The following is a 14,985-nucleotide window of genomic DNA, read 5'->3' as shown; positions in this document are numbered from 1 at the left end:
TTCTTACATGTGTATCATAGCCTTCCTCTGAGGACTTCAGAGCAGAGTTGTAGCCTCCCAGCAAACCTGTGAGGTGAGCTAGGTTCAAAGATCATGACTGGCCTGAGTCCACCAAGTGAGCTCCATAGCAGAGTTGAGTTTGGAGCTTCATGGTATAATCCTACAGAGCTAAACCTTTCCTAAATTCATGGGCTTGGAAGGGTATAACTCTGTTTAGGATTGCACTGTTTCCTGTCTCCAAGCACGGAACTGGTTGCTGCCAGTGAAATTGTTTCCACAAAATAAAATGAAAATATGCTACATGTTGCAAAGCCTTATGTGATTGTGCGTTTGAGAATTTCAACTCAAGTTCCTTCATGGCCTTCTCCCATTCATAGCAATGTATCTCAGTGCTGTATGTTCACATGGAACAACATCAGACCAAAGAAAATGATCTTTGTTTTTTTCCCCCAAGAATCCCACAGTGAGCTCCCTGAGTCCCAGCCGTGGGCCCGAGTCAGGAGGGACCATGGTGACTATCACTGGCCATTTTCTTGGGGCTGGCAGCAGTGTGTCGGTGTTGCTGGGTAACCAGACCTGCGAATTTTATGGGTAAGGGTGCTGATATATGCATATGAGCATACATTGTAATCTCTTCTCTGCTTCATGGGCAGCATTTCAGCTGTTCCGGCTCTAAACTCCAGTCCTCTCATTAATCACCTTAAGTCGTCCTGCCTCTGACAGTGATGAGTGCTGCATAGCAATGGACCAATTTAATGTCTGTTAATTTTATGTAATGCTTTATTTGGGTATATTCAAGTCCCTCCTCCTCCCCAAATCCCAAGTACATGTTATTTTGTGTGTGTGTGAAAATCCCTTTACCTGTTCTCCATCCCTTTGTTTCAAGATCCTGAAAGAACAACAGGCAGCTCCTTCCACTCTGTTATCCACTTCATAGCTCTGGCTGCAGGTTTGTCTGCATCTTGGTAGCGTTCTGAACAGTGGGGAGATTAGATATGAGTGGCAGGAACTAAGGATGAAACTTCTATCTTGAGACTTGGCTGTCATAAATAACTGTTTAAATGTATGTGATTTTTTCCCCTTTAAAAATCCAGGTTCCTCAGTGAAAATGATGCCACTTTGCATTAGTTGTCCTTGCTAAAATATAGGACCCTAATTTATACATCCATATACACTATGGTAATGATCAGTAAATAACTATGAAAACATGGGCTTGGATCCAAAATAACGTAAGCAGAAAACTGCAAGAGGAATAGAACTTTCTATTTCTAGGGGTGGTATGGGGTCAGTGAAAGGAAGGAAGAAACATCTTTGTCCGCTGGTAGAAGTGCCCTTCTGCTAGTGGAAATCTAGGCTTAGGTCCAAGCCATGGTTTTTTGCTTTACTTGGGCAGTTGGGTAAGAAGTTCTGTCTCTGGAGAAGACATAGTTGTGCACAATTTGGTGTATATTTTTAAAGTCCTCTGTATATTTCAGGATTTTTCACAAAAGGAAATCAGCCCTCCCTATATCAGAAAGTGCAGTGTGATCTTCAGCAAATCACAGGAGATCAGAGTTCATCATAAAGGCTTTGAAATAAAGATGATCTCTCTCCACCCTACCCCCAGTCTTAGTATGGAAATATGGCCGTATGATTATAGTAAAAGTGACAAGGTGGTTGTTCATGTGCTATGGCCTGAATACTGAATTTAAAATAATAGGAAATTTAAGCAGTTTTTTTCAAACTTTGTTCAAAAAGGGGTGTTGAATGCTAGGAATACATCTTATGATCAAGTCTCTCTGCCTGAATCTGCTACTAGTTAGTCATTCCTTCTGGAGCCCACCATTTGAAGAACCTAATCTCTCTCTTGCCTTTTCATCTTTCTTCTTTTGCTTGCTATAAAACCAGGTTTTCCCAAGCTACATTATGTAGTCTAATGAGAATGTTATATATCAGAATTGCTGCCTTCTGCAGCCTCTGAAAAGATAAAATAACCCAGCACACCCATTTTATGCCTGGACTGGGAAACATTAGATTAGGGGCAGCATGTTAATGTGGGTATGATTTAATGGATTTTCTACTTCCTCGTCTCATTTAATAATGAGTTCATTTATACCTTTGGAATGAATAAATGGGAAAACAGAATATGCCTTGTTAAATTTTACCACCTATTTCATTTCTTATCTTTAGATGAGGTTCCTTCTTCTTAGCCTTTGCTTTTCAGATGTCCTTTTAAGCCTGGGGTTGCATAAGAGCTCTCAGAAACTGGCACTGGGAGGAAGCGCTGATGTTTACAGAGCTCTGCCTTTTGCTGATTTCCATGCCCACAGTCAGCCCCGTTGGGCCAAGAACATGACAGAAAAAATGCCAAGTGGACCACATTATATTTGGTGCCTTGGAAAGCTCAAATGAAATATATCTTAATATATCCTTGGCCATCTTTGCATTCTTTCTACTGCTCTTCCAGAAGTGTATTTGTATGGTATACTGTAGGATGGTGAATGTACAACTGGGAAGAATTACTCATTGGTGTTAGTTGTTCTGATTATTCTCTTTGCCAATTTCTGAGAGAGTCCCGTTACAGGCACTTGAGATCTTTTTTTTTTTTCTTCAAAACGTATCCTGCCTTCCAGCTTGCAAAAATTACTTTTACAAGGTGGCTAACAAACTAAATCCCTGAAAGCACAATCAGTTCATACATGACTCGTGTAGCACAGTGGCTCAGAGAATCAACTCTGATTCCATCTCAGTCACAAATTCATTTGAGGACTTAAGGGAAGCCAGTCCTCCCAACTGGAGATAATAATACCTGCCTACTTTGCAGGACTGTTGTAAAGGTTAGTGTGGTAATGGATGTAAAGTCTTGGAAATATATGAAAGAGGTGGAATAAAATAACAACTCAGCCATATTTAAAGCACTGTGTAAGGATGGCTGAGTTGTTCCTTTAGATCTTAAACATCAAAAGCTTGGCAGAATACTAGAAGGTTTTGACTCCTTAAAATGTCCCAAAAGCTGTGTACATAGACATCTCTAGGAAAGATTATGTTCAAAGGAAGGCATCACAATAGAAACATGTCAGGCAAAACAAGTGGGGAAGATTATTCTTCAAAGGGTTCCATATTGCATTCTCCCTCCTCTGTACCCTCCTCTACAATATTTGGTATTTTTAGAAACAGGAAGGTGGCTTTTATATTGTTCTTTTAATGAGTCAGAACTCTGGAATGTTAAAGAGCCCCACTGCCCTGCTCAGCCTTCACACTCCAAGGTCTGAAGGGTCCTAGAATGGGAAAGGGCCTTATAAACTGTCTAGCCCCCTTTCTTAGTTCAGGAAATCCAGAGCTAGAGCATTCCCAATAGATGGCTTTTCAGTCTCACCATGAAGACCTCCAGTAAGGGACAGCCCCCTGCCCCAAACTCAGATAATTGTTCCATTGTCAATCTGTTCTTACTATTAAAACTAAGGCTTTCTCTTAATGCTCATCCAAAATCTAGCCTCCTGTAACTTAAGCTCATTAGTCTTGCTGTCTGAAGTAGCAGAAAACAAGTCCTTGCCCTCTTCTTTGTGACATCCCTTCAGATATTTGAAGAGTGAGATCATGTTTCCCTCAGTCTTTTCCAGGCTAAATGTACCCAGCCCCGTTAACCTTTCTTTATAGGACTTCTTTTTCCATATCCCAGATAGGCAGCTTTCCAAATAGTTGAATCAAATACTCTGTAGTATCATTGGAGATGGGGGGTAGAATGTTTTTCTTAATGGGCTGATCAAAGATTTTTTTTCAGAATTATTGCCTTCAGGACCAGAATTATTCCACCACAATCATCCATGTATATATGTATACTTATATTTAGGCACTGTTCCTAATTCACCGTATGATCCGATTACCTCCCCCCCCCCCCCCCACAATAAACCAATAAAACAACCTTTCTCCAAACCTACCAGTCTGCTGTTTTACCCCTGCCTTTCTATGCAGGGTCATAACATGACCCTTTTCTTGTCTTTTCTTCTTTTTCTTTTCTTTTTTTAAAACCGACATGCTTTGTAGGTGATGAACTTGGCATGTACTTATGATGTGCAAGGAGACTGATTAGATGAAGCAGTTTCTAATGAGATTCACTATAATTACAGCTTCTCTCTATTCTCCTGCCTCTGATCGGAGGAGTAGGGAGATTCACCATGACGACATGGTAATAGCGCAGAAAGCTAATTAACTGATCACAGGGAGCTTGCAGTAACTCTTTGCCAGCAGTGATGTATCGCTTTGGATCTCACACAAGGGCTAAGCAGGCTTCTCTGAAGTCTGGTCTCTGGCATGGCAAAATGCCTGTACTTATTTGAGGCCACTGGCAGGTAGAAGGACAAGGCAGGGAAAGGCCTGAATCATTCTGCTCTCAGGGAATTTGGTTTCTTCAAAAGCCTAAGCTACACACAGTTGTTGCAGTCTCTCATCAAATTCTTTATTACCTCTGCCTCTCCCAGTCCTCCAGTCCTTACTCTCTGTGGTTTCCTCCCATTTTGTACTCCCTCTCCATCTAAATTTAGATTGTAAATTCCTCAGGGTAAGGACTTTTTATGCACTTTGGGGGAAAGAAAAATGGTATGGAGAAAAACAAGTTACATTGTCTGATTATAACAAGACATAAAATAATTGCTTTTCTTGAGGTCCTACACATCCATCTTACCTCTCTGCAGATAAAAAGGTAGAACTAACATTCTACCATTTTTAGAATGGTAGTATCAAAATTCTCCTAATATAAAGAGCTGAGAGACAGGCACAGACTGCCCTTTTCCCATTGCAGATTACCTTGAAGCCAATATTACAGATTGTATCCTTCCAGTTTTGTGTGTCAACATCACACCTGATCCAAGTAGTGTTACTGTTAATTATTATGGTTAATTATGTTTATTACAGCTGTATTTAAGAAGGTTAAAACCTTCAAGACTGTAATTTTATGATTGCATGTTTATCTGCCAGGTATATATCACTGGGCCAAACTGGGTATGTGTGTATGTTTTAATGGAAAGCAGTCTTGGGTAGATGCAATCAGGCAGATGTTTAACTCTTTCCATTCTTACCATTTGTATACTCAAATTTATGAGTTTTCCACTCATACAAAAAAGATACAGAGTGTATGGAAGGAGGCAGGGTGGTGAGGACAAGAGAGAAGGTAGGGAGAATTTTCCCTTCCCCTGGGCAGTCGGACCTTGGCCACTATTGCCTGCTTCCACATTAGCTGCAGATAATTTGGAGGTAGGAAAGGGGGGAGAAAGTAATCTCTGTCTCAGATGTACCATCTAACCCAAATTAAAATTCAGGATACATAATTCTGTCCTTTCATTGAAGATGAAAATTACAAGCTACTTTATTCTGAGTTTGTGACTTCTCTAGTTGCAAGTGAACATTATAAGCATCATAGAAGTGTCACTGTCACTTATTCATCTATGTACTTGTTTCTCTCTTTCAGGAGGTCCATGAATGAAATTGTGTGTGTGTCTGCCCCTTCTACTCATGGCCTAGGCTCTGTGCATGTCTCAGTTGGTGTGGATCGGGCACAGTTAGAAAGCACCTTGCAGTTTGAATACATCGATGACCCCAAAGTTCAACGCATTGACCCTGAATGGAGCATAGCCAGGTAGCTGGGCTTATAAATGGAGAGATGGGAAGGATGAATTGGATCAAGACATGGTTAATCTGCCCTCTCCTGATTAAAGTTATGGAAGCTGGTTTGGGGTTAGAAGAACTGGTTCAAGCGGCATGATTTTACAAGACCTATTAATCTCATCTTCTTCAGGCTAGAGCACCAAAATAAAGGCATTTCCTATGAGGTGTTGGGGGGAGGAGGCAAGGGTTGTTTTAATAAGCCAAGAAGCAGAATGTTGTGGACTCTCTCATTTTTGAGGTCAACTCAGCTGTGTGAGCACCAGGGATACCTTCATTCCAGAGAGCCAACCATGTTCGCCTGTTGCAGAAAAACCAAGAAGAGTCGTATGGCCTCTTCAAGTCTAGCAGATTTCTTGTGGCATAAACTTGTGTGGACTAAATGAAATTGGGTCTAGTGCATTTTACAAACACTTTTTTTAGGTTCAGGCTTGTCCATTTGCCAGAATGATTCCTGCAGACATCTTTGGTTTCAGTGTGCTTAAAAACTAGAGATGTTCCTGTGGCATAATCAGACAGGATTTATTTCCTCAGAGCATAACATTTTGCTAACCTACTTTGGGTGTATAACTTGAAATTTCTTGAAATAGAGGTAAGTCACAAATTCAGTCTAATATTCTGGGCATTGTACTTAATCATGATTCAAAGTGGATTACTTTACAACACAGTTAACTAACAGCATGTATCTTGGGTGATAAATGGTGATCTTCAACCTTTTTAAGAGTTCCAGACCAAGTTTGCCTCTGGCTACTGCCTGCTCCAAACTCAAACCGCAAAAGCCAAGCAAAAATTAGATGTGAGGAAGAAAATTTTTCACTTGACCAACTTGCTCTCAAAAGAACATGTAGAAGAAATTCATAATATTTGCCTCCACAGATATGCCTAGCAAGAGTCATAGGGGTATGATAGAGGTGGCTATTAACCACATCAAAAAGTCATTTCCAAAACATGCTGATGTTTTTAAAACCAGTTAAAAATGTTTTATCCTTGTGAAATCAATGTGTTTTTAATTTGAAAAAAAGCAATTATTTATGTAAAAGCCGCTTTTGTAGAAAATGGGAAGAGAATAATTCAAGGGAAATTTTTCATGGAAAATGTATATTTATAGATATTCATAAATATATTTCAAAAACATGACCAGAGCCAAACTGCCATTTTGACTGAACAACAACAAAAGTTTGGAGGGATTATGGCAGCTTTAGTTATTTGTCACCTTCCGCCACCTTCTTTGTCTTCTCACCCTTGGGAGTCCTACTGTTGACTCTAGAATCAACACTAACTTTAAAAACATTAGTTTTAAAAAATGATTACTCATCCCCCACCCCAAGAAAAGAAAACATGATCTGTGAATCAGCATGGCAGAGCCAAATCCTCTGTGGGGGAGAAAGGGCTATTATCTGCAGTTCTTTTTCATTGATTTGCTCTCCATTGTCAACACCCAGCTTCATAGGCTCCTGGGGGATTTATTCCACCTGTGTAAATACTGAAGATTTATGTATAAGGTCTGATTCTTCAAGCAACTTGGCACATTCCCATAGTGTTGTGTTTTTTTAGTTCAAAAGGATCTGGGTATTCTAAAGAATTAGGCCTTTAAAATCAAGCATTTGTTGGGCTTAGTTGCAGAAGCTCCAGTGCCTTTTTGAAAACATCTCCGTTCCATTTCAGTACATTGCAAACTCTCTGAAATAGTATGTCTCCCATCCACAAACATGAATTCATCATTGCCTGGCAGTTACAGCATTCCTGTTTCCTGAGTTGGAAAATCAGAGTTATTAACTCAATTGTAATTACTGAGGCAATTACAACTATGGCAATCTGTGACGAGATTCCGGGAGAGCAAATAGAGCTCCGTGATCACTCCCATCTGCTGGCGAAGTGCACAATTGCTCATTAAAGGCTTCTTCTTAAGAGCATCGGAGAGTCAGGAATAAAACAAAACAGTGACAACCAATGCATTAAAAAAGCTGATGCTGATCAAAACATGCTGTTTACCCAAGGTACATTGCAGCAGCCCTCTGAACTACAGGACCCAATGAGCCAATTTCTAAAGAACCTGGATTTTTTTTTCAAAGAACTGGATATATAGGGAGAAACTTGTAGTAGTTTCACACAAACTGAAATGTTTCTGAGAAGTGAACTCTAATTGGAGACTCTGACCTGGCTTTAGAGATCTCTACAGGGATTGTGCTCTTCACACTGGTTTCTAGAAGTGAGATTTGAAGAAGCCTGCAGTTTTAGGATATGGGGCTCCATTAAACATTCTGAATAACACAGATTAGGCACTGATTGTAATTGAGACAAACAGACAAGGCCTCCTTGGAGAGGCATCCATAGCTCTTTAAGTGTGTGAGTAGGGTACGAGTAGGGTATTGCAACAAGGCTGTTGGTTTTTTTTCATTCATTAAAATCACTTTCATGGGCAGTTAGCATACACTCTAGGAAGGAGCTTGGATATACATAGTGTATCTCTTGGTTACTTCTTCTGGCTAGCAAAGGTGACTGTGGGCCTTTTTCATATGTGGAATGAGCAAGTTTCCTAGCCATCTGTCCTCTGCAAAAGAATCCCTGTTATAGGAGAGGAGACAAAAACAATTCTGGCATCGTAATCAAGGAAGCTGACAAAGGCGGAGCAGTGGTTATCATGGACAAACAGAATTATATACAGGAAGCAGAAAGACAACTCTCCAGCACAACATTCTATAAAATACTACCTGCTGATCCTACGGAGCAATATAAAAGAGAACTTAATAAAATATTAAAGACTCTTCCCGTGGACATACAAGAATGCATCCTTACAGACACACCCCAGGAACCATGTCCAGGAAAATTCTACCTACTACCCAAAATCCATAAACCAGGTAACCCAGGACGCCCCATTGTCTCAGGAAGAGACACTATCACGGTAGGAGTCTCAGGATATGTGGACTCTATCCTCAGGCCCTATGCCACCAGCACACCCAGCTATTTATGGGACACCACTGACTTCCTCAGGAAAATACAGTCCATTGACAACCTACCTGATGACACCATCCTAGCGACCATGGATGTGGAGGCTTTATACACCAATATCCCACATGCAGATGGACTACTAGCCATAGGGAATACTATCCCGGACAAAACCACAGCACACCTCGCCACTGAACTTTGTCACTTCGTACTCACAATTACTTCGAATTTGGTGACAACTTATATCTACAGATTAGTGGCACAGCCATGGGCACACGCATGGCACCACAATATGCTAACATATTCATGGCGGACTTGGAGCAACGCTTCCTCAGCTCCCATCCACTGGAACCACTACTATACTTAAGATTCCTGGATGACATCTTCATCATTTGGACCCATGGGAAGGAAGCTCTTGAGAGATTTCATCAAGACTTCAATAACTTTCACCCTACTATCAACCTAAGCCTGGACCACTCTACACAACAAGGTACACTTCCTGGACACCACTGTACAACTACATAATGGACGAATAAATACCACCTTATACCAGAAACCAACAGACCGATACTCATATCTACATGCCTCCAGCTACCACCCTAAACATACCACTCGGTCTATTGTCTACAGCCAATCCTTACGTTACAACCGTATCTGCTCCAATGCTCTCGACCGAGACTCACACTTAAGAGATTTACAACAAGCATTTTTGGAACTACAGTACCCACCAAATGAAGTGAAGAAACAAATCAACAGGGCCAGACTAGTACCCAGAAACAGTCTGCTCCAGGACAAACCTAAAGGAACTAACAACAGAACACCACTGGTTGTCACCTATAGCTCCCAGCTCAAACCCATCCAACGTATCATCAGTGAGCTACAGCCCATCCTGGAAAATGATACCTCTCTCTCAGAAGCCCTGGGTGGAAGACCTTTCCTTGCCTACAGACAGTCCCCCAACCTTAAATGACTTCTCACTCACAACCATGAATCGGCCAGCAGAGTCACCAGCACAGGTACCAGGCCCTGCAACAGACCCAGATGCCAGCTCTGCCCCTATATCTACCCAGGGAATACAATTACAGGACCCAATGGCATCAACTACACTGTCTCTGGCTCTTACAGCTGCTCATCCTCCAATCTGATATATGCCCTCATGTGCCAACAATGTCCTTCTGCTCTGTACATTGGACAAACCAGCCAACCTCTACGCAAAAGAATAAATGGACACAAATCTGAGATTAGAAATGAAAACGTCCAGAAACCAGTGGGAGAACACTTCAATCTACCAGGACATTCCATCAAAGACTTAAAGGTCGCTGTAGTTCAACAGAAACCTTTCAAAAACAAAATCCAATGGGAGGCTGCTGAACTGGAATTTATATGCAAATTTGACTCTGTCAAGCTGGGACTGAATAGGGACTATGAATGGTTATCACATTATCACAGGTAACAGATTTCCTTTACAGAGGTGGGGTCTGGGGGAGCTCAGTGGTACCTGGCGTGGGCTTTCGGGAACCACAGATCTCTTTGTCAGATGCATCTGGCAGGGAGAGCTGTGGTTATCGAAGGCCCATACTGCATTGGAATTGGATGGTCTAGCTGTTTGGCTGCTACAGACTAACAGGGCAAACTCCTTTGAAGCCAACTGATATACACACTAAAAGGAGATGTTTACATATACTAGCAAAGGAATGTTTTGGTTGCTCCCTCCCCCTTCCCCCCTAATTGCCTCTTCTCTCTCCTCCTCTTCTCCTCCCTCCTCCCCTGTATTTGACCAGTCTCTGTATCATGCATCTGACGAAGAGAACTTGATTCTCGAAAGCTTATGCTACAATAAAATTGGTTAGTCTTAAAGGTGCTACTGGACTCTTTTTGATTTTGTTATAGGAGAAATGCTTATATGGATTTTCAAGTGACTTTGTCTATGTTATGCTTGAAATCAGAGCCCAAAGATTATCTCAAGTTATATGACATCTTCGGTGCCCCTTACTTTGGGATCATGCACCGTGCTCCCGTATGTTCCCAGTCAAGCAAGAAGCTTACCTGCCTCTTCTGTGTAAATCCCTGCCTGTATATAGTAGCCCTGCTGAAAAGTGTAAAGGTAGGCAAACAAACTGGAAACGCCTTCCCTGTATACACTATATTATGTCTAGCCTCCTTTACCTAGGAGCATCACTATGTAACTAATTAAGCACTCCGACTAATTTATTGCCCTTATTTATTTAGCCCTGGGTCTTTATTTTCTCATCCTACCAGCCCTAAGAAATGTTACGTGGGAGAGGTGACTGCCCACTAGGGGGGCAGATGAGACCAGACAATCCAATTAACTTGTGAGACTATTCTAGCCAGTGTCAGGGTGATGGTATATTAATCCACTTTGTCACTCAGTTCCTGTTCAGCCTGCAGAAAACATCTTGCTGAGTTTCACAAACAGAGACACTGGGCACTGCCCCATCTCCCTTTGCCAAACCCCATTAACCAAAACCTTCTGCTTCTCCTTAGCGGCCACACGCCTCTGACTATCACTGGGTCCAATCTGGATGTCATACAAGAGCCCAGGATCCGAGTGAAGTACAATGGCAAGGAGTCTGTCAATGTAAGTAGCTTCTTGTGCCCAAGGCTTTGCCCTGTCTAAATGCAGTTGTTGCAAGGTCTCTTGCAGACATAGCCACCACATCACAAACTGTGCCTCTGCAGTTTCTTTTGAAATAAACTGGAAAATAAAAAATCTACTTGATACTATTCTGCTTGAGCAATCAAGGTGTATTTGAATGGAGAGTTCTCTGATGGAAGGAAGGTGGGATATAAATATACTATCAATAATAATTAAGGGAGACCATTTTTGGCTGCAATGAGTAGCCCCCATTCTTTGGCAATGTGCCTTGTTACCTCTGCCTGCTTGCAGTGCAGACAGAATAAAAGATTGTTGGTAACAGATGGAGTCAAGAGTTATGGTGGCACTGGGGCTTTCGCATTCTGTGTTGCTCTTGGTGCTAGAGAAAGAGCAGCTTCCTGTGCTCCCACTTGTAGTGCAAACAGCTGTGACGTGAGCACAGAAGCTCACTGGTTTGGATAGAACGATGTTCATCCACCTTTTTTGGACATCCTGGGAATCCAAACAAAACTGATATATCTGTCCTTGATTTGAATCAGTTTATGGTGAAGAGATGATTCTTCAGTGTTAAACTTCCTATTACCTTATACATTTTGCCTCGACTTATTTTCTGATAGCCTGGCCTGCTGCACTTTCATATTCTTGACTAATGATGAAAAAAACCAGGCTTCTGGCTCCCCCCACCCATAGCCATTCTAGAAAGAGAGACATATTTTCTTCACAGCTAGAAGATCAAGCCTACCTACCAGAATTAAAACCCTGGAATCCCCATTATTGCTGCAGACTGGGGGTTCTTTTGGGGAAATGGTCTGGCGTACTTGCTGACTGTAGTTTCTGTCACTCTGCTGCTTTTCTGGATTTCTGTAGGCAAAGGTCCTCTAAGAGCACAAAGGTTTGGCACTGCCGCACTGAACATATGGTCAGTGCTGTGCCCTAGTCTCCCAATATAGGAGACCAATACCATTCCATGATCTCTTTAATGTAGAAAAATAGCGTTTGTCTGCCTTAAAGGATATTACTAGGCTGATAATGCAGTCTTCTAAGACGGTTGATGTCAATGGATTTAGAAGGGTGTAACTGCTTACAATTGGGCATATACAGCCAATTATCCTATTATGTATAGGTTTACTTGACCAAATCCAAGGGCATTTTTTTCTGCTACAAATAACTCACAATCTGATCATAGGGATGTTTACTGAGAAATAAATACACCACTGCATGGTGAATATCTATGGGTTCCTATTGTGAGTCAGCTCATTTTCAAATTAAATATTTCCAATTCAGGTTTCTGGGCATACATCCATATGCAGAAATATCCACCATGAGGTAATTGAAAACGATGATTTCATATTGGGAAAATAACAATAAACCCTTGCATTCCAAGACAAATGCCAATAACCATAGGCAGACATGTCTATGCAGGGCTGATTCTGCATGGCTTACCAGAAGCCGGAACGTTGCGGGACGTTGCGGAACATGCCAGCAAAAACGCAAAAGATCGCGTTTTCTCGCACGAGTTTTGCACAATGTCACGAGGTCACAGCTTGATCCTATGGATAAGAAGTTAACATAATAACACCCCTGGGTTCAGCTGCAAGAATGCCTATGTATAGAGACTCAGCTTGGAGCTTGGGAATTACAGAGGTATAACTCATATTTGGATCCTGACTCCTATTTATATGAGACTATTTTAAAGCTAGATGTTCCCCTATCTTAAAACTCCCTTTTGAGTGCACATTGAGCTTTTAAATATATATATATATATAGCTCTATCATTTTACACAATCTTTTTTTTTAAAAAAACAGTTAAACCAACCTTTTAAAACCTACCTTATCAGCAAAACAACTCTCTCCCAGCTCATCAAAAAGTATCACTGATTTGTCACCAAAAGAAGAGAAACCTTCCAGATCACTTTCTGATTTTACTTCAGAATTAAAGTCCAGTTAGAAGAACTGCAGGTCAATTTAAATAAACATGTCTCATGCTTGTAAAAGTTTTAAACCCGATGAAGGTTTTATACTTTCATTGTTTATAGTTCAGAAGATTTATTTATTAAAACTACATTTTTAAACAAGCACTGAGATCACAGATGTAGATACTAAATTCCAGAGAATGTAGACAATGGACTTGTTCACAGAGGGAAACTGTGTCTGAAAGAAAGGGTGTTATTTACTGTGCTTGCTGACAGATTGCTCTTGTAATAAAAGGAATCGACAGGACAGACTATTAACTGGAGTGACCTTTGGCCTTTTCTTAGGAAGACAGAGAATATAGTGCAGTCTTCTTTGTGTTTTTATCAGCTTGTGACCACATTCTTATTGCTGATTCAGTTTTTTTGCTAGGTAGAACTTGTGGCTTCATAGATGTGTCAACCCTATAAAGCCACACCTTGTAATCAAAAAATTTTCAGTTCTACTACGTTCTATTTGCCATAGTACCAAAGGATTTGGTTTTGTTGTGGGAGAGGCAGGCTTAAAGTTATGCTCAGGTATGAAGATAATGAATGATGCAAATAACTGGCTCCTAAGTTTCAATACTTCTTGAATATAAGGCAACCTTATCCTGAAAGTGTTATTCTATAATTAATAATAATATGCATTTTAAGCTGATAGCCTGTATTTATTTATTTAAAGGATTTTTATTTGATATTCCTCCAAGGAACTCAAGGTGGCATAAATGGCTCTTCCTTCCTCCATTTTATCCACACAGTAAGTGTGTGAAATAGGTTAGGCTGAGAAACAATGACTAGCCCATGGTTTCTCAGGGCCAAGCTACACATGACGAATGACACTTGAATGGCAAGTGTATTTCTCTCTGTTCACTTGCCCTCCACTCAATCCACTTGCCGTTCAAGTGTCATTCGTCATGTGTAGCTTGGCCCTCAGTGAGTTTCATGGCCAGCAGGGATTTGAACCATCTTATTCTTAGTCTATCACTATAGCCACTTTACCACACTGACTTTTGCACCTGTGTAGTTAACATTAACCAAGACCAGTAGGCAGTATTAGTACATGCACAGAACTTCATCACTTTAAAGTCTTACTTTGTCTTTATGAGAAACTGTGTTTCCTTCTTTTCTGGTGCATTATCAGAAAGGATGGCAAATGTGCCTCCCACCCCCACCCCCCATTCTGCTCAATAATGCCTGAGCGGCACTGCAAGCCTCCATATGCATTTACAAGAACATTCATGAGCTAATTTAGAACATTTGAAGAAAAACAAGTCATTTTTAAAAAATTGTTCATAGAGGAAATTCAGAATTAGCACCCCCAAAATAGTTTGAATAAAAGAGTCCGACTCCTCGCCTATCGATAAAGCTTATCTAAATAGCTTTGACTAAGTCAATATTGCTTAGCCTCATCATACCTTACAAAAACATTGGGATCCTTGGAAGAAGCATAATGAATTAACTATATGAATTAACTACCTTTGTAAAGACTGCCTGTTTGAGGCCACTCACTCACTCACTCACTCACTCACTCACTCACTCACTCACTCACTCACTCACTCACTCACTCACTCACTCAGTCAGTCAGTCAGTCAGTCAGTCAGTCAGTCAGTTAGTTAGTTAGTTAGTTAGTTAGTTAGTTAGTTAGTTAGTTAGTTAGTTAGTTAGTTAGTTTTCTTCCAAGACATCATGCATTTGCTTAGCATCCCTTTGCCTTTAGGCTCTTTTGAGGACTAATAAACCAGAATATCCATTTTAAAAACAAGAATAGCTGCCTGTTGCTCAAGCTCAATACTAGTCCCCTTTGGTTTGGTATTATAAGGTCTTTGGAAAAGG

At 40.9% G+C, this 14,985-nt stretch overlaps 1 protein-coding gene across 1 annotated transcript in view; it reads left to right on the top strand.

Annotated features, from left to right (window-relative positions):
* The window catches only part of PLXNA2 (plexin A2), a 546,864-nt gene that overhangs the window by 439,355 nt on the left and 92,524 nt on the right, over positions 1–14,985 (top strand). The window contains exons 14-16 of the mRNA XM_054980080.1: positions 455–591; positions 5,444–5,611; positions 11,089–11,182. Of these exons, the coding sequence (XP_054836055.1) occupies positions 455–591; positions 5,444–5,611; positions 11,089–11,182 (399 nt within the window). The remainder of the gene's footprint in view (positions 1–454; positions 592–5,443; positions 5,612–11,088; positions 11,183–14,985) is intronic.

This window comes from Eublepharis macularius, chromosome 5, assembly GCF_028583425.1.
Source record: "Eublepharis macularius isolate TG4126 chromosome 5, MPM_Emac_v1.0, whole genome shotgun sequence".
NCBI classification, from domain to species: domain Eukaryota; kingdom Metazoa; phylum Chordata; class Lepidosauria; order Squamata; family Eublepharidae; genus Eublepharis; species Eublepharis macularius.
This window is presented reverse-complemented; position numbering and strand designations above follow the sequence as displayed.